This window comes from Apteryx rowi, unplaced genomic scaffold (assembly GCF_003343035.1).
Source record: "Apteryx rowi isolate R43461 unplaced genomic scaffold, aptRow1 scaffold_3, whole genome shotgun sequence".
Lineage (NCBI taxonomy): Eukaryota > Metazoa > Chordata > Aves > Apterygiformes > Apterygidae > Apteryx > Apteryx rowi.
Window position 1 is genome coordinate 373,211 of NW_020449418.1, and position 27,547 is coordinate 400,757.

The following is a 27,547-nucleotide window of genomic DNA, read 5'->3' on the forward strand; positions in this document are numbered from 1 at the left end:
TTGCAGGAGATTGTGGGACAAACTGTGAAAGTTCGGGAAGGTACAAAGCTGCGGGGGATGAGAGGTTAGTGTTAGGAGATGGTGGGATCTGAACTGACTGGCTGATAGACTGTTCATTTCAGTACATTGCAGCCTAAAGTTTAAAGCCATTTGTATGTTTCCCCAATGCGTATTTGGACACAAGGGAATAATTGGTTTGTATTATTTAATGTTCCCAGCTGAAAAATTGGTGGTTTGATTCTTACTGTGCTGAGTCTTACCTACCTACCTTTGGAGACTAATACCGGCAGTGTCCTGGTAATGCTTGTTTCTAAAAGGTACTTTATTTACTGTGCAAAGTGGGATGGCAGAACGTAGTGCCCTTACACACTACATGACCACCAATAATCTCATGCCACAAGCTTGCATATCTAGGGCTGATTCATCAGGAAAAAAAAAGAAGAACCAGGAAAAAAGATTTGACTTATTCTAAGACTGTGCAAAGCTGATTGTTTTTATGGCTTAAATAGCTTTTCACCCTGGCTGTGTGGTATAGTCTTCAAAATTATTTTATGCTGAATTGGATCCTTATTTTAGTGGCCTGTGCCTCTGACATGCACTTTGTTTTCCCTGTTGAAAGTAATTTACGGTGCAGCATGGCATGGTTGTGCTGTGCTAATAAGAAGATACTATTGACAGTTTTGATAGATGCACCTAGCACTTAGTGAGTGCAGAAGAGTTAAACTGATTGTGTTTTTACAGTCTGTGTATTTCTGTGCTTATTGTTTGTATCCCACTGTTAGAAAAACAGGCTAGTTGCATAGTAAATCTCTCTTATCAATAGAAGAAAAGAACAAGAAGAACATGCGTCCTCATTTGTTATAGCTACTTCAGAAGTATGGCCATCTGAAGGATGTGTTCTGGGGGATTTGTCCCTCTTCTTCAGAAAACCTTGTTAATATGAGCATAACTAACCAGGCATCTCAGGAGAGGACAAAGGCACACTCATTAAAATTATCTGAAAAAAGAACCCACATAACAGATTTTTATTGTAACCATATTTCTGTTACCTCTCACTGTAATATCTAAGCAGTAAGTTCCATAAAATTCATAAAGCCCAGAGAGTGTAGCTAACAGCGAGAAACTGGTTTCTGAGGTCAGATGCTCATTCTGTGTCTGTTTGCATTCAGGTCCAAGGTATTCAGTTCCCTTTACATGCTTTGCCTTCCCTCCCCTCCCTCCAAATTAAAGCTCACCTCTGTTTGGAACAGTCCCCAGTCAGACCTTTTACATGCTGCAAGTAACATAGATATGCATGCTATAGTGTATACATAAAAAATATTGCTGGATGACAAGCCATAAATAATGTGCATTCTATACTGACTCCTGGTGAAATACTGTTGCAATGTTTAATGCATTTATTAACCCTGCAGTGCTGTGGTTTGTGGAAGTTGGATTCATAATTGCAAGATAGCTTTCCCGGGAATAAATCCAGGGCTCTAGTGTCTGCAAAGGAAGGAGGTAAAGGAATTTGGGGGCTGGGAAGCAGAGCGTTACTAGGTTTGGGAGGATTTTATGATGGTTATTAGATGGAGGAAAAGAGAAGATGAGGTTAGGGTGTGTTTGAGCAAGGACTTATGAATGAACCCATTTTGGAGACATTGAGGTTAGAGGAAAACAGGGAGGTCCGCAGAGTCTGTCTTAAATAAATCCTAAAGGAAGACTGGAGGAGAAATCTCTCTACAAGCAGTATTCCTTTCTCCTTTAGGCAAACCACTAACTGCTCTGCTGGTCCTGATTCTCCTTTCTTTCTAGGAGAAAAAGAAGTAAGATTTTTTTTTCTAGGCATGAGCTTTTTCTTTATGGACATGCAGCTGGTCTGTCACCAGTCCTTGACTAAGTCAAACACTTTTAGTGTGGATATTAAAAGCTAAAGGTTGCCAAGGCTAAAATAAGGCTTGTGTGACTAATGTACAATGTACTGAAGCTCATCATGAGGTGCACGAATATGCTTCTCTCTCTAAATATCATCTGTTGCTTTTGCTACTACAGCGATGAGATTTTCTGTAAAAGCAGATGTTCATTTTTACAGAATATAAAAGCTTAAGTGAGTGCAAGGTTGTTGGCAGTATGGGGGCAGCTTCATCAGAGCAGCTCACATTACTGAACTGTAGTTCCCTGCGAAGCCAGGGTGAGTGTCAACCCATCTGACATAACTTCATTTTACAGTCAGCAGCATGTCACAGCTGAGTGTATAAGTCATTAGCAGATGTTATTTTACCCCAGTAGAAAAGATCTCATACCTCTTTTCATATGTTTAACAAGTTATTTTAAGCTGCTTTTCTTTCACTGTTTTTTAATTATTTTTTTAATCAGCCCAACCCTGCTTGTGTTTTATTTAATGAGGAAATTCCCATAGATTTTCTTGTCAGCAGATAAGAGCTTTATATTAAGATTGAAAAGTTTGAATACAGACTTACTAGCCATTTGTGTGTGCTATTGTACTAATATGGAAATAGTTACTTCCAGCATATTTGAAGATACCTTCTTGCCTATACTTTAAACATGCAGGAGACCTGAGATGGGTGTTTGGTGGTGAATCTTTGGAATCTCGCATAACGTACAACTCTCTTTTCCCAAGTTCTCTTCCTTGCTGATGGTGCAGATATTCCCTGTCAGAATTGTCTGCAACCGTCTGTGAGGGGCACAGCTTCCTATTGATTTAATTTTTTTAAGGTAATGGAAGATGTTGTACAGTAAACAGCTGATGGCTCAGGACATCCTTCATAATTCAAATGCGTGTCTCCCCATCTGAGTGTACTTCCACCAAAGCAATTGGCATAATATCCAAGCCCTGATTTTTCACCTCTGATAAGGCGTTCACTCACCCCAAAGCACAAATACAGCAGTTCTGCTATGTATAGAGCCCTTTGAGCCTGGGAATGGGGCAGGAAGAATTTTCCCCTTAGGCTGTAATTACAGGACATAAGCTTCCTATAGCACTTTCTTCTACACATAGTTTTTTTTTTTCTCCCCATTACTTGTGATTTAGAGATGTACTGTTGTATTATAGTAGGGCAGCCTATGCCAGCATTTCCATTATAGCCTGTTTTTACAGGTTTATAACTCAACAGTAAAAATGTACTCTTCCAATTTGAAACTTGGCATATAATGCCTCATCTCATCCTCAAAGTGATTTTTTTTTCTGAAAATCTCTTTCCCTCCACCTTCTCCCCGCCCCCCAAAAGAGGCTGCTTTTTTGCTGTATTTTTAAAAGGAAGACATTTTCCATGGGAGAAAAGCCTGCCTGATTATTAAAATTACTTTTCAATCCTAAGAAAGAAGGGCTTTCTATAATAGAAGACATGTATGAATAAGCGTTGTTGTTAGAATGACTGCATTAAGTATATGGATACAGATAAATAGTACCTTCCAAATTAAAGCTAGGGAGTGTTGACCAAAATTATTGAAAAGTGCTTATTTATGTTGATTTTGTTTCTAGCTGTTGATTTTACCCTTAAAATAGTTTTCTAAAAGATAGATGTGCTTTAGTTGCTGCACTCTATTGCTTATCAGGCTGAATGAAGTAAAGAAAGATTTTGCATAGAGACAAAATGATGACATTTTTCTCTTTTCTTATTTGAGGAACACACTTTGCACTGAACGAGTGAAAATTCTAACTTTGATGTTAGGCTGAGACCAACAAGGAACAGTACCCTTGTAGTTCGCACAGTGTTCTGAACCCTAGGCAGGCGTATGCAACACAGCACGATGCTTCCAATAGACAGAAGCTTGGGTGGACTTGGAAATTTAACACTGAATGACAAACTAGAAAACACCAGACTTGTATGGGCCTTACAGTTTACACTTCAAGATCTGAATATCTACTCATACCTCTTTTGAAGCCTCACATTCCAATTCAATGTAGTGTGGATATGCAGGATATAAGAAAATTAGGACTGACATCCAGTTTGGATTCTCCTTCTTCACCCTTCTCCCTTGTAGCCAGCCAGCTGGAATTAAAATCTACTGAGTTGCCAATATTTGCCATGAGTTTCCTTACCTGGACAAACAGCTCTCTGTTTAGGAAAAAAAAAGCAGGAATGCTTCAGTATGTTGCTTCTTGTTTTAGCAAATTTGCTTGCAGGCATTTATTTCTTCTTCCATTTAGATAGCTAAATTTATGCTTACTGTGACTAACTTAATGGTACTAATTAGAAGAGAGGGTATGTAAGAGAAAGATTGCAAGAAGGGTTTTTATTAATGAATTGAGCTATTATTTTATCATATATTTTTAAAACTAGCATATATATCTATATGCATTCTTACCGTAGCTAGGCTGTCGCTCACTTAAATTCCAGCTGTTTCTGTTTTTTAGTTGTCTGTAATATGTCTATTTATAAATATAAAAATAAATAAATAAACATTAAAATATCATGAAAGGCAGGGAATATGTTTACTAATGAGAATTTCAGTTTCTTTATTTTTAAATTTAATATTTTAAATTTATTTTTTTTAATTTTTAAATTTTAACTTTTTAAAATTAATAATTAGGGTTGAAGAATATTTTATAGGCAGACTCTCAGATATAAAATAAAATATCTGTATGTGGAACATCGGTCTGTATAACACAGTGAGATTTAGATCCTCATTTTGTGCAGGAAATAAATTGCAAGTTCAACAAAACTTCCAGATGGAAATACCAGACATGCTAGTGCTGTCAGTAGTTTTGTTGTATAAATCCAAGTCTTCTATTATAAGACTCGATTGTACTTTTAACACAAGTAGCTCCTATAAAAGAACACTGTTTATGTTTCCAAAATATACAAAGAAATGAAATGATATTGAGATTCACTAGAGTACTTAAATCAACCTCAGCAACATTTATTGGAAATACTGTCAGCACCATGGGGATAGATATTGCTATTATATAACGGAAGAAAAGTTCCAGCCCCGTCAAGTTCACATGAGCAATAGAAATATTAAATATCTTATGATGCTAGACAGAGTGCATACTATTGCTTTCATTATCTATGATGCTGCCATCAGAAACATTACTTATTTGAGTCAGTGTGTGTGAGAGCATACAGTGATAGTAACAGATAGATGTTTATCATAAGATATGGCTAAAGATACATCAGATTCTTTTTTGTAGGCTTTGATCATCTAAAATATTCCTGCATTTATTAATATTCCATTTATAATTATCTCTGAACATAATGTAAACAAACCGCTCAATTTGACTTACACATAAATATGTTAAATGACATTAAACGTTCTTTTTGTAACTTTCCAGAAGAGGCTCTGTGGCAGCCGTGCAATATGTTAAAATTATATTTGTATTTGTTGTAATAACACATGGATAAATTACAAGTATTATCATGAATAAAACATTCCAATGTTATTTATTTTCATAAAACTTAAGAATAGAATAGATTGTTAATATTCAGTAATATTACAGTAATTAACTGTCATATATCATTTCTTCTCATGAAGATCCAACACGATTTTTAAGAGCCCCCAGAACATAACATGTTCTGTGCAGCTGATGGCACTCATCACTCTAATTAGGGAGTACATCGTATCCTTAACTGACTGTTTACGGTTTTGTTGTAAATTTCAAATCAAAATGCGGATCTTATTGGAAAATATGCTGTTACATTAAGAGAGTTTATTTGCTAATAATGTACTATACTGTGAAAGTCATAGGAATATGACAACCCCTGTGAATTTATCTAACTTTTGTGATACTATACATATCAGTGTATAGGGACTAACTTTTACATTTGTTCATAGGCACAGAAGAAGCGGAAATCCAATGAATCTATAGATACAGAGCTCTGTCTTAATGAGGTAAGAGTGTGGATCCTAAACATTTCTCAGCACAGATATCTCCCCTTAATATAAAACCCTGAAACTAAATTTTGGCCTGTTGCCTCTGCAGCATGGGGGAGTCCTGTGCCCTCTTTGTGAGGTTAGTGCCATCACTGATACTAGCCCACCATGCAGCAATGGCAGCTTCTTGGCACACAAGGAGAGGCTGAGGGAGCTGGGGTTGGTTAGGGTGGAGAAGAGATGGCTAAGGCAGATCTCACTGCTGACTTCAGCTGTGCAAAGGGGCATACTGAGGAGATGTAGCCAGACTCTTTTTCAGAGGTTTGTAGAGGAAGGACAAGAGGCAACAGTCAAAATTTACAAGAGAAAATCTGATGAGATATAAGGAAAGAAAGGAAATCCTAAGGAGAGTGGTTAAGCACCAGAACAGGGGTCCAGAGAAACTGTAAAAACTGCATCCTTGGAGATTTTCAAATCCTGAACTGACAGGGTTGAGCAACTTTGCTTGGAGCAGGTTGGACTACATGACTTTCAGAGGTCCCTTCCAGTCTAAACTGTTCTGATTCTGTGATTATATCTGGTTACTTTTACTAGGGATGATAAGCAATGAACAATACTTCTGTTACACCTCTTCCTTGGATAGTTCACTATAATCTGCCAATATATGCCCACTGCTTTATTATTAGTAGCAAAGAAGACCAGACCTATAAAAATACGGCAATTAAGGGAAAAAAAGGCTTAAGAAAAAACATTTTTTTGTAGGTTAGAAACATCAATCTTTTCTGATCCCATGGACTAGATTTTATCTATTTACATCCTGAACTAACTTTTTATCAAACAAGTTGTTCTGTTGGCTACAAAGAAGTTGTGGTTTCACAGCATCTGCTTTTTAAAATAACCTGGCATGATAAATGCAGATCTCTTTAAAAAAATACTGTACTTAACCAGAGTAGGTTTTACACATGGACCCACTCTTAGACTAGGATCTTTTTAATACTTTCTTCCCTTTTTGAGTCTTGCCATACTGTTATACGTTAATGGTGTTTTTGTCCTTACAAGAAAAAAATAATTTAGAAACTACTGTCATTATGATGTTGGGTTTTATACCTTTCATATCTTTCAATCTGACCATGAAATACAGGTGACACTGTAAACAAAATTTCATGACATAAATTTAAATAATTTGCAATGAAAATGTGTTATGATAACCAAGGGAAGTATTGTGTTTTTCAGAATGCTATTGGGAAAGACAACACAGCAGGAGTCTCCACCAGTCACATATCTTCAGAGAATTCGTTTGCTCTTCCTACAAGCTTCTATCTAAGCACACCGCTCATTCGGATAACAATCGCACTCTCACTCTCTTTGTTCCTAAGTTCATCAGTCATCTTGTAGCTGCATTACAAAAGGACATGTAAAAAAAAAAATCTGTTTCCTGTCCTCTGTTGTTTATCTGGAATTCCAGGTCTGGGAGCTAAGCTGAGGCACTCCTGCTAGAACAGTTTCAGTCAGCTGGAATTTTTTTTCTCTCTAAAAAAGCTTCTTGTGATATTTAGAGGCTTTGTGAAATACTTGGTGCAGTGCTACATTCCAAACCCAAAAAGGCTTTTGGGCATGCAGTGTTTTAAAGAGACAGTGTGTAAATTTGCCTGTAAAGCGACCTGGTTGGATTATTTTAATAATTATTATTTTAATTCTGGCCCTTACCTGAGAAGGAGGATGGCAGTTTTCTTAAGATCCTATTTATCTTATTGAATGGTTTTGGTTTTCAAATTCATTGTACTTCAGACTATCAAGGATGCCAGGTTTTTGTCTAACATTGAATGTTCTCCCAGAGAGTGGACTTGATGAAACGTCTTCATTTGATAAATTGCTACTGATGTTAAACTCTTTCAGTGTATTATCATTTTCCTCTTTAAATGTTTATGTACTGTAAGTGATTCTGCGTTCCCTGCTGAGAAGCCATTATAAGTCGCATACAGGTATAATGTACATCTTTCAGTTAAATTTTCATAAAAATAGTGTGGCATAGAACTTTCTAACATTACATCTAATTTTTAATTATAATCATCTAGCCTTAACAAGGGTGAAGAGTCTTTAAATTAACAAGAAACTGCCATTGTGAAAGCTTCATAATGTTTCTTTAAATTTGAGGATAAGCAGTAGAAACAAATTTTTCTACAGGGTTTCAGCTGTACAGTTACTGGTCTTCTGTGCTTCCATTGTGATAATATAGTCCAGTTATTTTGCTGTTTGTTCAATAAAAATGCCATACAGTTTTATTTGCTCTACTAAAACAGTGTTATCTGCTTATGCACAGATGATAACGTCAGCTCAAAAAGTTACAGGAGTTTATACCTGAGTTCTATTATCACACCGTTGTAGAGGGAAGAGAGGTGGTAAGACATCATTTAAGTTGAGCTTTGTTTCTTAAACTGCTAAAATCAACACAAAAGGATTATTGATCCAGTTACAAGGCAGATTCATACATGCTTACCCACAAGACAAGCTTTTCTCACACCTGTAATTCCTGCTGCAGTCCATGGGGTTGTTGACATGATGAACTGTTTGCAAGACCAGTCCCATAAATTGTTTAAATAGTTTGGATGGAATATTGCCACTATACATGGTTTGATCACTTTGATTTTTACTCAGTGACATTGACAGCGTATGCTGGCTCATGATGATTTTCTGCAGTATCTAGAAGGGATTCTTAAAGCTTTAAATGTCATCCAATAGGCAGAATTTCTCCTAAGGGCTGTCTTTGTACCTTACTGTGATGGCTTGGTGACTGTTACAAGCAGTTATGTCCAAATGATCAACAGTAATCTGTTTTTGTTTGTATTGAAAGTAGAAGATAACTTTGCCAGGCAAAGAGTTCATCATGTTAAATTTACGGATTTATGTTAAGACTTACACAATTGTGTGCAGGTCTGCTTTGAAATGTCCAGATCAGTTATTTACAATACAATTATATACTACAAATTACTGATTTATAAACTGCAATGATGTTTGGGAGTATGCAAAATACACATTTTACTAACAGATTATTAAAGCTATTGACAAGTTCATCTTTTGAGCTTTTTCTTCAAGCTAATAAACACTTTCAGAAATTCTAAAATTCATTTATGTACTCTTGATTATGGTCACATAATAATATAGGTTTCAAAGCACTGTGGGTTTGACAGAATTCTAGGATACTGCTTGCCACCAAACGTAACAAATTAGACAATATTACTCTTTAATTCTGTGCTGATAAGAAACGGAAAATTGCTTTCAAAGGCATCAGAGCTGCTTTTGGAGAAGAAATGTATAGCATATCATTACCAGCAAAGCCCGTGTGGTTCCTGTTGCTCCTCTTGTAGAAGCTAATCAAATTACTGAAAACTAGTGACAACAGAAAAGATTACGAGATTCATGATTTAAAAAATAAATCAAATTCTTTTATGCCAAAAGGAGTTGATAGTATAACCTATTGAAATGCTAATGAACATAGCATTATAATTCAGAATTCTGACATTATCCAATTAAAAATATTTTCAAAACAAATTCATAAACATTACAATTATTAAATCTATCTTTGGCCCACAAAGCTTTCTTTAAAATATCATTTGTATTCATCGTATTAAACATTTTAAGCAGTATCAGGAATTTTAATAATCTCCTAGTATAACACATACCTTTTTGAAGCTGTTATACATTTGTTTTGATTACAGTATCTCTATTACATTTTATACCAATTATTACAGCTTTGACATTGTGTGATCCAGAATAAAAGCTATTGATCACTTATACTGTAAACAACAACCTAATTAGCTTCTGATTACAAAAGAAATTGCTAGTTATCTGATTCAATGAGAGCTACATTTGGAAATACAATTAGGTATATAGCAGAGAAAGAAATGGCATTTTATACAGCTAGCCATGTTACCACCAAAAAAGCATAGCACTCAAGCTTTTTTCCCTTTGTAAATTAAAAGCATACTGAATTCTTAGTTAAAAAATAAATTGCTTACTAAACAGGCAAGAGGGAAAAAAAACCCTAAGAGTCTGACACTTAATGAGGTTCTTACAGGCATCACCATGCAAATATTGGTGGATTTTTAGAAGCTGAATTTGGTGTGGATGGTGTCAATTTGGCATGGTGACCTTGTCAATGCAGTCATTTGCTACAGTACTGAAATATGCAAATTTTTTTCATTTTTTTCCCCTTCCAATCACTATATTTGCATGTGCTGAGAGCTCAGCAGAGAAGCTAAGACTGGCTTTTATATGTTCCCTTAGTACATTGCTTTTATCAATATACCAACAATATGGGAACTGTCCAAATACCGGATGTATGTACAGATGACCTACTGTTTAAATTGTAAATTTAGCCAATTCAGTTGTGTTTAAATTAAATCATAGGCTACTATAAACGTTTACAAATCATCTTTTTCATTTAACGTAATAGAACAGACTGTCATTAGTAGTATTAGGAGTGTGTATGCACTGCTATGTTAAATAACCTGATTATTGTCTCTGTTTCTTCTTAAGAATAGTACAGAAAAAGATTAAACTCACACCAAACTGAAATATATGGCTAATGTTTTGCACTATTTAGCATAGCTATTAATTCCACAAGCTACTCCAATGAAAAAGGTTCATGGGATGAAGATGATGCTTTCAGATATTAGTAAAAATAATATCAGTTAAGGTCCTCCCCCACCCCTGCAACAAAGAAGAGCCTATGCAGACAGTGACATCCGCCAAAGTGCAGCAATCCTACATGAGTGTCTGTGCCGTGGTTTGGTCAGTAACAAGGAGTGCAACCCTCATTTCGCTGCCTCCTCTCTCTGAGTCCCTTCTGTTTTCAAGAGAATGGGGAGGGCGGTACTGAGCATTGTGCAGGAGCCATCCATCTGTCTTCCGTGGGGCACTGGCCACTTTCCATTGAGCAGTTTCATTCCCACTGTGTCATTAGGAAGAATTAGGAACAGGAATTCTTAATCATTTCAAAGCATTGCGTAGACACTGTCTGGAGACCTATTTCCAGCTTTTTTTTTGCTTTTTTTTTGAAATTATATCCTATAAGACCCAGCCTTTTGAAAATTAGGCTGCCCATAATTTGAGGAATGTTGGAGTTTGAATTAGTAGACTGAAAACATGAAAAAAGACACCGTTTGCTAAGCCCATGCAGTTAGGCTGGGTGTGAAGACAAAGAATCGCCTTGAAATTTCAATTTAATCTTAATTTGTGATTGTTGGCTTAATTGTGAAGATATTTCTATAGAGGAGAGAGAGCAAGAAACCAGTGAGGTAGAAGAGCAAAACTCAGAACAGCTCCCTAAAGGGACATAAATCATGCTTATGTTAAGTGACAGGAATATCTCATACTTAGTACTGGGATTCATTGAAAAAAAGCTGTTTTCTGCTAAAAACAGCTCCATTAGGGCAAGCAGTGAAAGAATGAGCAGACATTTGTGCAGCAATTATAACCTTCTTAGCATAAAATGAAATTGTTTGTCTTCAAAACCATGGTAGATCTACCTCACTGAAATATATACATTCACTGACAGAACATCTACATTAAAATTTTCCTGGGTAAATTCATCCGGACTAAAGGGGCTCCCAAGGTTTTTTTATACCCATAAGGTTATGCAGATTCTACCTGTCCATGACATCAACTGAAACAGAAATATATTTGTTTATGATGAACTTGGCAGAGAAATTAATCCAGTGACTTTTTAAATATTTCTCATCTTTAAATATTTGCTTTTTCTTACCAGCTCAGCTCCTCCTATGACATTTCAATTATTGGCTGCTTCAGCTTCTCCTTTAACTTCAGAAAGTCATTTTCTCCTTATTAGACAGTAGTCCACTTTCTTTTTACAGATTTGCCTCAGTGTTTTCTTTCATTACGGTCTCCTCCTCTGAGAAAACATGATCCAGAATATGTCTCTATTGAGCCACCAACACCTTTACAGGGGAGGGAATTGCAAATTCCTATTGACTCTGTTTAGCACTGGTTTAACTAGAACAAGCCAAAATGTGATGTTTCAGTTCCCCAGATGGAATTTAAAATTTAGTTTGATACGGAAAAAGGATTAAAAATACAAACTTTCACAGTCTTTTAGAAATGTTTAAATATTTTAATGTATTTTCCGGTTGGAATTTCAGTTAAATAGATACAGTCTCAAAAAATAGTATTTTTTTAAAGAGTAAGAAGTTTCATTGTGAAATTTTGATGTGTCCAGTTTCGAAGTAAAATCTGGGAGGGTGGTTAGTTCCTGAATTTTAGCTCAGTGTTGTCTCAACTTTCACGCAACCTTGTTTCCTGTTTTCTTCATCTGGGCTTGTTTGCCTTCAGGAGAAGTTTATACTTCATAGATAGGTATTTGATGTGGTCAGCTCAGTAATCAGAAGCTAAATCCTGCAACTCCCACTCAGATGTTCAGTCTCTTTTATCATTCATGAAAGCCAGAGCAAGAAATTCAAGATTTAGCCTAGAGACTGTTCGAAGTTTAAAAGAGCATAGGGTCAAACAATTTCTCAGTAGCATTTCTCATCAGTATAGATTGTGGTATTATAGTTTGTCACCATCTAGCCAAGGTTTTAGTCTCTAAAGTTCACTGAGCATATTTGACCAGAACAGCAGTTTCTGCTGTTCTACTTTTGCAAGGTGCCAGTAGCTGAACTTTGTCGTGCAGCCACTTGGAGTTAATTGATGCCTAGATTACAGCAGCCAAACATGATCCCATTTCAGCAAGGGTTCCCCTCAGCTTCATTTTTCCCTGTTCTCAGTAATTCCAACACACTTGTATTCTTTTGCATTCCTTTTTAATCTCTCAGAACGAGAACTTCCTAGAACCCAGGAGAAAATGCGTCATATGTTTAAGTGCAACCTTCTTCAAATTCCTCTTGATAAAATACCTCATTAATTGACCCTTCTCCTTATGGACTTCCATCCTACAAACTTGGATGGAAGAATATCCCCTGCCAAGCACCTTCAGTACTTATGAAATGGAACAGGAGTTTGGGGCATTCGTCATCCAGTAAATGAGGCCATGTTTGTTTTCAGGCATCATCAAACCACTTATTCTGCGAACTGACTTGCTAGATAAACATAGGTAATTAGAGATGGCATCTTGGTGTTATGCTGCTTGCCATGTTTGCTGGCTTATGTTAAGCAGTTTTTCAGTGCTGGTGCTAATGATGCAAAATTCCTCATGGCTCCTTCAACTAAACATTCCTTTGACAACAGAAGACTTTCAAAGATCTGATGCTGTAATTACATAAATACCCAGTATTATCCCTTCTGTTGCTTTATTCTTGTGTTGGATGTATTTTTTCCTCTTTTTCTGAGTTCGTTTATCAGATATGCTTGGAAGCACCAAAGCATGATTGACTAATGCCTCTCAGCTGTCAGCACCAGACTCAATGACCTAAGTCCATCTCATGTCAGTAATCTCAGTCCATTTCTTACTGGCCATTTTATCCCTCTTGCATTAAAGTAGTAGCACAGTAGGCACTAACAGGCAGCAGCATTACCCTGACTGACTGTAGAGGCACAGGTAATACAAGAGCAGGTAGACTGGCACTATTTGGTCTGTTCTGTGCCTAGTCTTGTGTCTCCTTTGTCACTCAGGCCTGTCTAGCCTGTGCTAAGATCACTTAGACCACATTAATAAACCTTTTCAGAAATACAAGCTGAGAAGTAGGCCATTCCATGCTTGCTAACTCAAACTCTAGCTAGTCTGCACACAAAAATAAGAAGCTGGTTTTGCCCACTGCCCTTGTCCTTCGGTGGGAGGCTTAAAAAGTAAAAAAGCCAACCTCCATAGATTTACTGAGCTATAGGTAGATGTAAATCCTTTCAAGCASAGAAGCCAGCAAACCTGCTGAAACTAGAGTAATTTTCAAAACAAAATTAAAACATCATGCTCCACTTCTGAGAATGTCTATGGAAAAGGATATATGAGACAGCAGAAAGCTTTTGTTGAAGTCAGGAGAAAGTCTGAGGATGCAAAATGATTGCTGATAGAGCTACCATTTTGGCAGAATGTACTGCAGAGTGCTGAGAAGTAGAAATGTATGTCCTGATAAGCAGAAGAAAGATAAAGAAACCCTCTTTATTTTCTTTTTTCCTTTTTCTTTTAACTTTGTGAATTTGCCCATGGAGGCCATTCCCTTTTGAGAGGTGACACAATTCTCTCAAGAGTATACCAGCTAAAATGTACACAGTGTCTCTTTCCCTCACCCCAAACCTGCTTACTGGTAGTGACATCCTCTGCGTGCTTTGGGGTGAAACGTACACTTTAACCCTTAAGTGAAAGTCAGTCAGGGAAGACTGTAACAATTGTTAGAGATGAGCAAAGCTCCACAATGGATTGCATCTCTCAAGCAGGAGAGCACAGCCCAATTTGAGCTAAGTCACAAGCTGCTTATAGAGAAAAGCAAGTAGTGGTAACAACTGAAAGAAAAAACATCTTGAATTGTACGTTGCCTCCCCTTCTGAAGAGGTCACAGTAGAAGTAAGGCATAAACAAATATCTTATCTGTTCCTCATACCCTTCACTGTTTCTAGGTAAGAAAAAATATATCCTAAAGGCAGGCAGTGGAAGAAATAACTTCAAACCACTGCAGCACATGAGAAACTTAATTGTTGGCAATTATTAATCTCCATGTTCTCCCCTCCCCCAGAGTTATATTGCTACTGAGTTTGCTTAATAGGGTTTGTATGATGTTTTGTGTGGCATTACTTAGTACCGAAATGATTAGCTGTGATTAATACTGCTCACGCTGGGAAGCTGTGTGTATCTTTTACCTGAGGGTATGTCTAATTTTGCATTTTTTCTCTAAAGTGCAAGTTGACAAGAACTGCAGCAAAGAAGAAATAGCAAGGGGAGTTTCAGTTAAAAGTAATTTTTATTACATGAGAATGATAAAGGGATTAATTGAGAGTTGCAGGAAAGGAAGCAGATAAGGTAACTGGTAGCATTTGGACCTAGGAAGACTAGCATTCACTGTGAATTGAGGATATCCCATGTTAGTATTTTCCTGCTTTTTTTTTTTCTTTTTCCAAAATTACCCATGGAGAACATGCTTCCATTTTCTGGAGGAAATTCTTACACAAATAGTTACCTTGTTGTGTAAATTCTATGTTGTCTCATGGACTTCTGTACATCTCACTGCAGGTTATTATGTGTCAGGACTTCTCACAGTCATAATGGCTGATAAATTGTTGTAAAAAAATAAAAACATGGTTCACTTGTTCCTGTTGACTTAGACATTGCTCTAAGGACATTGCTCTTTGGACTGTCCACACTTTGGAAGTCAATTCATGATGTTTGGCATTTTCTGTTAGCATAATGCTCCTGCGTTACTGTTGTACATATCCAGAAAACAATTCCTCCCAATAAACATTGTTCTCTTTTTTATTAAAAAGCATGTTTTTGTGAGAAAAATTTCCTGGTTGTTTGTCCTGTTTCGAATTATGCAAATTATGCAAAAGAAAGGAAGCTCGATTGGCAAAAAAGGAAAACAAACTTATTAAAGGTTGATCTTATTGCTTCCTGTTGTTTTACAGTTCACTACAATCTAAGAAAATAAGAAATAAAGCTTTTCCCTTTAAAAATCAGTGCACTTGCTTGCTCCCAAGTCTTTTTGTGCTACTGAATGTGGCCTGCAAAATTACAATGAGCTGGAAATATCAGATGGAAATGATGGAGAGTCAGGCACAAGAGTGGCCAGCTGGCCCTATTCATACTTGCTCACTGTCTGGCACGCAAACACGCCTCCCCACCCATCCCACCCCTTCATCCTGTCAGGCCAGAAAGAAAGGGCTTTCTCCTATTTTCGCACAATGAGAGCAAAAGAGCTGCAAGAGCTTCAAAGACAAAAGTCTCATAGGAGAAGGTTTTAGGAAATGTGCACTGTACTGGGGGGGAAAGCAAAGGTGGAGAAGCAAGCTTTCATGATGCACTTGCTCTTGCTGGTGACTAGAAGCCAGGAAAATTATTTCAGCATTTACTTGTATTCAGACTGACTCTTAACACGTGAATAGATTATGTGCAAAAAGCAATCTAACTGCTACACAGCTATGGGCATATCATAGTGTCCTGCCGTTTTAATATCAGAAAGCTTCAACTACTGTTGTCTCAGAGAAGAGGAGCAAGGTGGTGGTGGGGGGGGCAGGATACAAGACGGAAGGATGGGGAGTAGTAAAAAGGCAGGTTAATACAAGAGGAAGGGCTGCTTTTTTAGGGTGAAACCAACCAGCCTGCCTGCATATTCCTTCTCCTGTTTTGTCAGAAGACTGGAGTTGTGTGGAGTGTGCAAGCAGGATGAGACGTTTAGTTGCCCAGCATCATTTGTTGCTCAGCTGATCCCAGTCTTTGCAGGGTGAGAGGGGAAGGCAGCAGTCGAAACAGGAGCATCCCTTGATTCCCTGGCCACCTGCTGAATTGCTCAGATTTAGGAGTTGCTCTGCTCCTGTTTATTACAATGCTGTGCATAAAGTGTTGGAGGTACTTCAGCCCATAAGGCCCCAACTCCAAGGGTTTAACCATTTCAAAGACACAAAGATACAGATTTAAGCCGAGGAACATGCTGCCCAAAAGCAATCAAAATGTTTGAGCAGTATGGGTTAGCATGAGGCTCTCCTTCTATCTGCTTTCTCTCTTTTTATGTGCTGTTGCAGCACCAGCTCTGTGAAAGACGAGGATAAGGAGGGAGGGACAGAAATGAAGTCCCTATTCAAGAGATACAGCTCCATGATTAGCTGGCTGAACAGCAGCTTTCCAGGAACAGATGAAACCAAGCTGCATTCGACACCACTGAGCAGCCAGCTATGCATGACCAGATGGGTTCCTTTGTGTGTGCTTTGTGGGTTTGGTTTGGGGTTTTGTTTTGTTTTTGTCTTTTTTAATTTGCTTGTTATTATTCACACAGAGTGTCCCTTTGTCCACTTCCCTCCGCGTTTAAAGATAATGGCAACAAGGCTATTTTTACCAGGCAAATGCCGACCGAGTAAGTACTAAGGGCCTGCCTAGATGGTACACAAGCATAAGCCAATGTGCCACATTGCCCTCCTCTAAATGGATATATTATGCCATTAATAAAGAATGATGCCTGATTGATAGCATCAGTCTGTTGTCATGACAGAAGGAATGAATGTCCTCATGGGGAAACTGCATACCCGCCCCACTGACCTGGATGTTAAACAAACAGCCCCTGTCACACCTGGCAATTGGGCTGATTTTTTAATAGGACTGTTAGTGAGGTCACATTGTTGTCTAGTGATACCAAATAATAGTGCTATGGTCTTTTAATGACATTTAGAGAAGCATTTCAAGTAAGTTGGTTGAGTTATTCTGGGATTTATTACAGGACACTCTGCTAAGCAAAACGAATAAAGCTGATTGTTGTCTTCAAAGAAAGACAGTCAAATAGCAAAATTTTGCCAACTGGCCATTAGAAGTTTTCTTAGAGATGCAGTTCCAGTGTGTCATTAAATCACTAGAGGGTCTCAGCTGTCTAACTGATTTTAAAAGGTGGACTTACCATTTGTCACTGAGCCATAATTTTCCAAACATATCCCTACAACTCTCCAAACCACTTTACCCAAGCAATTGGCCAGCCCTGACATTTCCACAGATTCTGTGTGTTGGCATCAAAAACTGTCTGTATTATTGTCTGCTTCATGCTGGATTCTGTTTTACATTCAGAGTCAGAAAAGTATGATTTCCTGAATCATTTTTTTGATAAAAATAAGCCCAATTATTTTGGTGATATGCATGTCTTTTTTGGACCTGACTACAAATTACACCCCTAATTCTGCATTGCCAAAATTTTTAACTATATTAATTACAGAAAACAGCAGAGCAGCAGCCAGAAACGAGCTAAAATAGAGTCTAGAAAATGTTGCTTGAATGTAATTGTGCAGAGTTTTTTTTTTTTTTTATTATTATTATTTCTCTCTTTCTTTTTCCAAAGAGTATGCTAGAGAATGTGTTGCTTTGAGGTAGAAAGACTAAGTCACACAATCCTTAATAAAAAACACACTTACGTTTTGTAGAATTACAAAATAAAGACTGGTAGTCAATTGCTTTGGAAGGAGCTAGGATACAAGCCTGTGAACTGCTATTATATATATATTTTTAAAAAAAGAACAACCCGCTAACATTTTAAGTGAGGTTAGCTAAACAGATGGTATTTATCTCTGGGTCTGCGAGTGTGACACATTCCTCTTGCTTTCAAAAGAGACATTAACAAAAAAAATGTTAGAGAGAGGCAGTTGGGAAAGCATGACACAAAGTGCACACATACACACACACAGATTCACAATCATAAAAATAAAAAATAAACCTACATTCACCAGCCTATTGCTGGCTTCATTTTGTGCTTGGAGAGGTGTTAAGTCTAGTACTAACCTGGCTGACCAGTAATATTTGCCTGTTTTTCAGAGGTTAGAATCTGCTGGCTATAAATATAATTTAGCTTGTTCTGTTGCCAAAACAATATTGGTCAATACCGTAGTTCTGCATTTTGAACAGATCAATGGCTGTAAAAAACTCACTGCCTTAGGGCTTTATTATTAATACAAATGTAGCTAGGCTAACTATTGAGTGGCATTATTAGAAAGGGATTGTCCTTCCCTCTGTGACTTTGATTTACGTCAAATGAACTTAAAACCCACTAACGCTTAGCCAGTATTCTGGTCTCACTTGTAAAAGAACTGTTTCTCCCTCTGCCCATCATGGAGGTTGTACCTGCAGGGAAAACTGTTTTGGAGTGCTAGTAACTTGAGTTAACATTTAGAAAGAAGTTTGCTTTCCTAGGCCGAAGGATTAAGTTACCTCCTTTCATCCTCTTCAGTGGGAGGGCACTAGATTAATTTACAAAAGACTCCAGAACCTTAACACTTTTTAAACTAAGCACATGGGGCCGTAGAATAATTAAGAACTAGCATGTCATGGTAAGTCTGGTTTAAAGTAAAGTCTCATGTCATAAGTCAAGAAGTACCTGTAAAAGAATATATTTGTTGGTGAAGCAGGAGACTTTTCCCCTTACAGCCTGGCTTCACACATTGCAATTTCTTGCACGATGGCATTTACACAGATGTTATACTGTCCCATTAATCTGAGGTTGGTCACAAGACCCTCTTAGAGTATTCCTATGCCTGCTGCTCTTCAAATGCCACCACTTTAGTACAGTCCCAGTGGGCATCAGAAGCAGCCAGATGTTAAGCTAAAGAAGATGCATTTCCAGGTACAGAGCGGGAAGTAGAAACAGTTGTCCTGTCAGGTTTGGTGGTGCCCACATATCTGATATGTTATTAGGCAACTGACTGGTGAGCTGAACTGTGTTATTCTCTTGGATAATATTTTAACCCGATCTCATAAAACCAAAAAAGAGATAAATATCTACACATAATGCCTCTGTTTCCTGGCACATTAAGTACTACTGTGTGATTTCCTCCTGAAGTGACCATATATATGCACATTTCGATAACATATTAATATTTTTCCCAGTTTTGATTATAAATGGGACAAACTTGTGCTTACTTGAAAGGTAGCAGTGAGATTATGAAAAATGCCACTCAGTATAGAGAAGGATTATTTTTCTGCTTAAGAACATAAAATTTGTCTGGTTGGGGTGTATTTCGTGAGATTACAGACCATCTACGCTTGAAAATAACCCTACTTTCAACACCCAGTGACATTAATTTCACTTGACTTCATGTTTTAAGGTCAAAAGCATTAATCAGCACTTCTATCATTAGCTCAGTTTCCTTTTCTATTAAGTGATTATGATCACTTACTATTAATGAGTCGTGAAGTTTTAATAAATTTTTGCTAGTGTGAAATTGCTAAACAGTAATTATAGCATATACTGTATGGATGGTTTGTTCCACGACGTACATTTTGCCTAATGTTGGTTAAAAAACATCCACAAGAAGCAACAGAAAATAATTAACTGGTTACAGTTGAGGATGTGGAATTGCTTTTTCTGCCACATTTATAGACAATAAAAAGACAAAGCAGGTCATTTTGTTGTCATTGCTGGAATTACTGTATTTCTGGACCTTGTGACTCATGCAGTTCTTTATGTGAAATGGCACTACCAAGGCTGCCTACTAAACAGGAGATGAAAGAAAATATGAGATCTTTTAAGAGCTATTGTTTTAACTTGTGTTATATTTCTGCTGTTCTGGCATTGAAACAACAAGGTTAAAAAACAAAAGTCAGACCCTTTCAGCTAATACAGAAGAGAAATAACACAGTAAGTCTCATTGCCAAAAAGTAATGTCTGAATACTGGCTTGACTTCCCCTTAGCTTGCCATTACTCACAGACACATCTAAACAACCAATGCCAGATGCTCATTTGAAGCTTGGCTGAGGTTTTTATTGGTTAACTGACTTTTTAAAATGCTCATCAACCAGACTTCCTTAAGAAGAGGAGCAGGACACTAACAGTGGCTGACTATTTGGAGGGTAAGTAAGTCAGAACACTGAACATATCAGGAGGCTATATTAAAGAAAACAAATGAGGTGGCAGTGATAACAGCTTCTCATCTAACTTTTCCTCCATTCCCAATTTCCTGGTTTACTGACATCAGTGAAATTTGCCAAGAAGACCATATCTAATAGAGCCACTGCAGATGTACTCCCTCTTGCACTGAAGCCAAATTTTCTGGAGCACCCAAATGGGGCAATAGAGTCAACTGAGCTGCACTGGCTTCACTGAGCACTATTTCTATGACATTCCACCCACCTCACAGCAACTGGGTCCTTAAATAAGGTAAGGTAAATCCTTTTCAGAGTTTGTTGCTGTACTGATAGCAGAAAAAAAAAGAAAAAAAAAAAAGGAGTGGAAATGGAATTTCCTGCATGAAATGGGATTTGTTGTGTTGCCTGTTTAGAAAGCCCTGGCTGAGAAGCCGTCTGGGTAAGTACTGTCCCTTTTCAGTAAGCCTCAGCAAAGTGGGGCTGCAAAATTGGAGATGGTTTCAAGAAGAGCCATAAGCATGATTATAAACCTCCAAGAAAAGCATGGCTAATGGTAAATCTCTAACAGTGCAATCTTAACAAAAAAAAAAAAAAAAAAGGCTAAGTATTGTCTTGAACGCTGGCTGTAAGTATCTAACAAGGAACAGAAATGACAAAATAAATGGAAAAGTTTTCCATCCAATAGATAAACCTCTAACAAGATTAGATGGATGGATGTTGAATCTAAACCAATTCAGAGCAGGAAATCATCACATTTTTAGCAGAGAAGGTAAACAAACATAGGAACAAATAAACAAGGTTTGTTCTCCATCACTGAACAAAATCTTTAAATCCAGACAAGATGTTTCCCCCAGAGAATAGCTGTGTTCAAATAAGAGGTCAGGGAAGTCCTACAGCTTGCGTTGTGCCAGAGATCAGCCACTGTTTGCCTCTGGCTTATTAATGGGTGAACCTGTTTCTCTAATATAGAGTCTTATGGTGTTCAGGGTTGCCATTTTGAGATATCAGCATAAAATCTTGGCACTGACTTTGAAGATTCTTTGTATTCTAAAATGCAAGAACGAAATACTGTTCTTCGTGTTATTTCAGCCATGAAGCAATTAGAGCTTAGCTAGAGTGTAGGTGGAGAGGATAGATGGCATTGTGTGGGCCTGTAAAATGTCTCATGCTGATTGACTTCTGTATTGGGAAAGGTTAACACCAGCATGGTGCAGTCATAGATATTGCTTCAACAAGTATTTTATCAAGTCACTGTAGAAGCAAGAAGCATGATTCACTGCTGGCTTACTTCAATTCATATCTAGTGTTAGTCTATCAAAAATTGAAGAATGCTGGAGTCCCCACTCTCCATTAGAAAATAGCAAATGCCCTGGGTCAGAAGAAAAGAATGTTCTGCATAGCACAGGATTGAATAGAAGGGAAAATAATGTAACCAGCATCTTCAGCAAAAGCTGTGGCATTGTAAATAGTAGTTCTGTCCAGATTACAGAGTTGCACCATACTGCTGGAACAAGGTCATAACTATTGGTAACTATGTGTCTGTCTGTCCTTGCAGATATTAGAGTATCATGTCCTTAGAGAGTAACACCATTCCATACTGGAGAAGCCACAGTGTTCACCAGTAGTTGCTGGGATCCCTGCCCGGCTTGTGCCACTTACACTAATGTAAGGAAGATTATTAAAACATTAATTCATATCTCTTGTCTTCATCTTCCTGGGTTGATTCTCACTATGTTCATTACTAGGCAATGTGCAGTTATATCATCTAAGTTTTATAACTCTCTGAGGATAGTTTGGGTCAAAAATGAGCTTGAGATTCCAAGGCACAAGAGAAATATAATTTTTATTTGAAGAAACAACAAAGGGTAGGGAAAATTATGACCAGCAAAAGTCATCATAACCCCAAGTATCTATTGAAAGTAATTTTACTTTAATTGCACCTGAAATTGATAATTGCTTAATATGTAGAAAGGCCTGTAATTGCTTTGTGGGGATTTGTAAGGAACATCTGAGTGGTGCCCTGGATACATGCACTGTATGGGATTACTAGGAAAGCCCAGCCATCCATTTAAGGACATAGAGTTAACTTACAACACAAGGTAATTCCTATAATCAAATCTGCTGCAAAAAGGTGAAAACAGACTCGAGAACAAGCAGGTAACTGAATCATTAGCACCTTTCCCTCATTCAGTAATTGGTGCCAAGACTTCCTAGTAAGTGTGACTGGCGCTGCTACAACACGATGGCTTTCTTGCTCGATGGGTGAGGTACATAACACGTTTGTGTAGCCATGCTCTGACAATGCCCACTGACTCAGTGGGCAACTAAAACAGGTGGAGAAACATACAGGGCTTAAGTCAACTCCACAGTGAGATTTTCAGCATTGTCAAGATTTGAACCCCACACTTCTCTAGAAACAGTGCTCCAGTGCCTAGGGACTGCTGAAAATGCAGGCTCCCTCTAGTTTTCAGAGTTGGCAGTGGCTGAACAGGGGTTAAAACTCTTAAACTGGACTTGAAAACTTAAAGTGTTAAGAGTATGGGAGGGCCAAGGCACACATTTCTTTTAAAGAAGTAGACCAGCATCTCTCTGTTGGAGGCAAAGGGCAGATCAAAGGACTGCTTCTTATCCATATGTAACAGGAGATCATAAACATGTTCTTTAAAGGAAAGTGGTTCACCAGCCATATGCTCACCTTTGGCTAGGGGGCTACATTGTTTGACCAAGCAAGTGATGCTAAGACAAACTGAGAGCTTATTTAAAAGCTCATTCTTCACATTTGACAAGGGGTTTTGTTGCCAACTTCATTGTTTCCTCTCTGTAAGCTAGTTTCTGTCTGCCATTGTCATAGGTTTACCCTCAGTAACTGGATGGCAGGGTGTCTTTAAGTTTAAAAGAGTAGTGTAAATGCTGTAAATTCACATTTTAAGGCAGATTTAAAGTTGATAATATGCCCTATACTTGCTCAGAGAAAAAGCTCTATATTTTAATTCCCTTCAGTTTTGAAACACTTTCAGTCCATTAGAGCCGTATAAATACAAGGCACAAAACAATAACCCACTACAAATCAATACATTTGCACAACCAAACCTAAATAAATATGATCCAAATGCTGACTTGAAAAACTGAGAGTTTCTTAGCAAAATCTCAGTGGTGAAATAACTACCAACTGTGCACAAGAAACCCTGAACCTCATATCAGGTGGCACACTCAGCACAACATATTAGAAAGATATTGATCACAAGGAAGACCAGTCTTCTCTTAATGTAACGGAGCAGTTAAACTTTACCCTGGTGTCAAGTTGACGTGGTATAGTATTATGGTGGACAGTATGTTGATAAAGTGGGTTGTTAAGTGGAATGAGCCACATTCAGTTCAAATATTCACCAGTGGCTTCTAGTGAAGCAATCATTACACCTAGAAGGAACTTTATAAATAACACACAATAAAATCATAGTCTTCAGCTTGGAAATTTGTACTAAGCGTACAGACATAAATACGCACATTATAATCACATGTGATCTGTATCACTGCAAGAGAACCTCAGAAAGCCCAGAGCAAGTGACAAACCAGAAAGAATGACCGCTTCTATTCATTTTGCCTTGTACATCTTAAATGTTTCTGTTCTGCAGCTGGGTTTGTAATAAAGAGCAAAGGATGCTTCAATAGATTATATTTCAAACACCTGGGGGAAAAAAAAAAAGAAAAACAACAGAGCATTTTGTTCCTTTTCAAATTATAACCAATAAAGTCCGTTGGATTCAAGCCCCAAGTAGCAATTTACAGTACATATTACACCATGATGTTCCATTCTTGCTTAGAATTATCATTTCCTGCTCCTGTCACAAATTAACATTTTATTGCATCAACCATTAGTAAGGGACACAAGCATAGGAAGGTATATGCACATGAAATAAATCCAAAAGGCAAATCAGGCATGAGAGGAATAAGTGTTCTGTACCTCTGGGCAAACAGGTATGTACTGCTTTTATATGCAGTTCAAATTCATGTCTGTCCCTCCTTTTGTACAATAAAAATATTCTGCTGAACAGTAGCTGTGGCCATATTTCCTGATATGTCAACAGCTTATGTCAAAGTCTTAGTCAAAGTCTATATCCACATACCACAAAAAATAGTGGATTTGGATGAAATAATTTGTGTATGAAACATGGATTTTTTTTTAATTCTCTCATTTGATTTCTGTTTTCGCTGAGAAAAGGAGGACTGAAAGGCCTTGGAATTGCTTCCTCGGTTTTAGGGTCCAGAATCCAAAGATAGTAGTCTGATGCATTAGCTCTCTCCCTCTAATGCAACTGCTCCCTCACTCAAATCTTCTTGTTTGGAGGGAAGAGGGGAAGAACTGGTTTCACAAAGGAGAGAATGTGGGACTGCTCTACCCATATTTATGCATGTACCTTCACATTGGATGGGTTCTGGCCCTACCATTTCCTCCACAGCATATGAAGGATTCCTCCAGATACTCCCTTAGAAGTGATCCTGGTGAATCGGTTCTTGCTGAAAAGCAAAATAAAGAGAAGGCTCTATCGAGCTTTGATCTAGAGATTCTGTATGAAATTAGTGCAATTAAACAAGATGTCATCCATGAATCAAGTACAATGTTGCCAAAATTAATTTTCTTTCATTTCTAGCCATCACAATCCTGCTTCTTGGATTACTTTTTCTTTTTTTAGGTGAAATGTCAGGTTCTGCTATGTACTTTCAGCAACACTGTATTCCATGCACCAGTACTTATACAGCATTATAATGTTCAATGTAAAACCAAGTAAGGTAAAAGTACAGCTTGTTAGTAAATGTGAACTCCTACAAGCTCCTTGGGAAAAAGACTAATTTTCTTGGTTATGGAAGATCTTTAGAGGCTGTTGTCCTGAGAAGAATGCATTTGGCTTGACCTGTTATTCCAGTCAAACCTCATTAAAATACTCATTTATGGTATTTATAAGATCTCATTACTTGTTAAAACACAACACTATCTTTGCGTGCTTATCCAGCTGTCATGAGAGGTAAGAAAATGCTGTTAAACCCATGTTATGGATGAGGAAATAAAAGTTCAGTCTGAAGTGGGATTAGAGTAAAGTTAGGAAGAAATTTCTCAGAAGGTGATATACAGTATTTGCTCTCCACACTGCCTAATCCTGAAGATGACTTAATTCAATCACCACCTTCATGTTGGACTCCAGAGTTCTTTAGGTATTTAAACATAGGCACTTTTGCAAGCTCAGAGGCACCCTGGGTTGAGCATGAAGGTTCCTGTCTCTCACCTAAAGTGTTATCACACTTCAGGGATACATGGGGAACACTTCACCTCAGCCTACGTTCTCACTGGGGCACAAAAATGTGGCCATTCACAGACCACAGCTCATACAGACCAAGACCTTCTCAGTTCAGTACACAACACAAGCAGCCACTGTCACCTTAACTGAAAACACTGATGGAATCAGGTGGTCTGTTGCTGCTGCCTCCTACTGCTAACTCTTATTGATTAAAGAACTCTGCAAAAACCCAGATTCTAGGCCCTTTTTGGCCTGAAGGAGTTGAGATTCATACTGTCCCCTTCAGAGGAGTCCAAACCACAGAGCCAAAGCCAGGACTGGACATGCTGCACTCCTGTGCTGAAGCTGGGCCACGCTTCGGAAAGCAATGCAAGATCTGAAAGGCAGAAAGAATAGGCAAAATGTAGCAGGGATTTTTAGGCCAGGGAGACTAAGAGAGAGTTATCCAATGATTGCTCATGAAAAATATTTTTAAACAATACTAGATGAAAGGGGTTTTTTTTGCATACTTCTCAATATTGTGTGTGTTTTGTGTAGCAATGTGATGGCGATTGTGCTGTCAGTACCTAAAAATTAATAATGGTTCGGGCCAAGAGCCTAGTATCTTTTTACCATGAGGAAAGAAACCCATTTCTTATTTTCGTGCGTCCTGTGTCCATAAGCATAATGAGTGTATGTAATATCTTTTTGTAATACTTTTCCAGCATCCCAGTAGTTTCATTTCAAGCCAGTTCCTGAGCTAGTTGTTTTTACCTTGTAGCTGGTAATCCTTAATGGATTCTTCTTCTGAGGGTTTCAAAATTCACAGAAACCACATTGTATTCCCATTGAAATTGGTGAGACTGTGTGTACAAGTGTTAATCAGTGTTGTAAATGCTATAGAATCTATAGCAAGACTGTGACCACTATCTTTCTGCCTTCTCATGGGAGAAAGAATTCAGATGCATACAGAGAACACTATACCTTGGTTCTTAATGTGTTCTGTTTCCTTTTGCATTACTACATGTGAGAGATGGATTGTCTGCAGTGCATTTTGTCTCTGAAAGATTCCCTGAGCGGCTACATCCTGCAGAAGATGCAGTTAAAGCATATTCTAAAATGCCAGTCCAGACAAAGAGCATAACTATCATTGGTGCATGCTGTAATCACTTCAGGAAAATTATCTGGTAGCATATAACTCACATTACATGACAGCATTTTGCAAAGGAAAAGATGAAAGGTTAACTCACTAAAACCCATTACCAGCAACCCTTGTTTGATGTTTCAGAGAAGTTTGCAGGCATTCTGAAGTCTGATCCAGTGACTCTTAGTGAATAGATGCTATCCTTTCTTCTGAGATTTTTATACCACGGACCCTCCTAGGCTAGTCTTATCTTCTGATTACAGTAGACAAAACGTGATCCTATCTATCCAAATAATCATTTGAAGAACTTCGTGAACCCAGGTGCCTCTTGTCGATACCATGGCTGATGCCATTTAGGAAGTCCCTCTGTGCTTATCAACACAGTTCAGACCACTGTAGAACAGACATACCCCAATTAACTTGGTAGGGACTACCTCATGTACTGGAAACTCTATAACTAAGATGTCTGGTATCCAAAAATATTCACTGATGCAAAAACTGTGTTTTGTTGTGTAAATATTCTCTTAATGACTCCCAGAGGCTTGAGATGCACTGAAATCTGGTGCTGATTTTGGCTTTGTGTCTACAATCTTACCTTCATGGAGAAATTATTTTAGTTCTAGTGACCAGCGCAATGGCACTGGTCAATCCCCATGATGAACAAGGAGAGGCATGGTCTTTACTAAGGGACCTTATCTTGATTTCAACAAAGGGCAAGTGTGGCAGTTTGCCCAAACCATCACACCATTCCACAGAAAGCAACATATTACAGTTCTGGGAAGTTCTCAATATTGTGAGAGGCTCCTTTTTTCTTCATAGATCGCAAA

General features: G+C 37.8%; 1 protein-coding gene across 1 annotated transcript in view; it reads left to right on the forward strand.

Moving 5' to 3' along the window:
- Nucleotides 1-8,107, forward strand: part of GFRA1 (GDNF family receptor alpha 1) — a 147,641-nt gene extending 139,534 nt beyond the window's left edge. The window contains exons 9-10 of the mRNA XM_026069828.1: nt 5,776-5,832; nt 7,048-8,107. Coding sequence (XP_025925613.1) covers nt 5,776-5,832; nt 7,048-7,209 — 219 coding nt within the window. The 3' untranslated portion in view covers nt 7,210-8,107. The remainder of the gene's footprint in view (nt 1-5,775; nt 5,833-7,047) is intronic.
- Nucleotides 8,108-27,547: the final 19,440 nt, after the last annotated feature.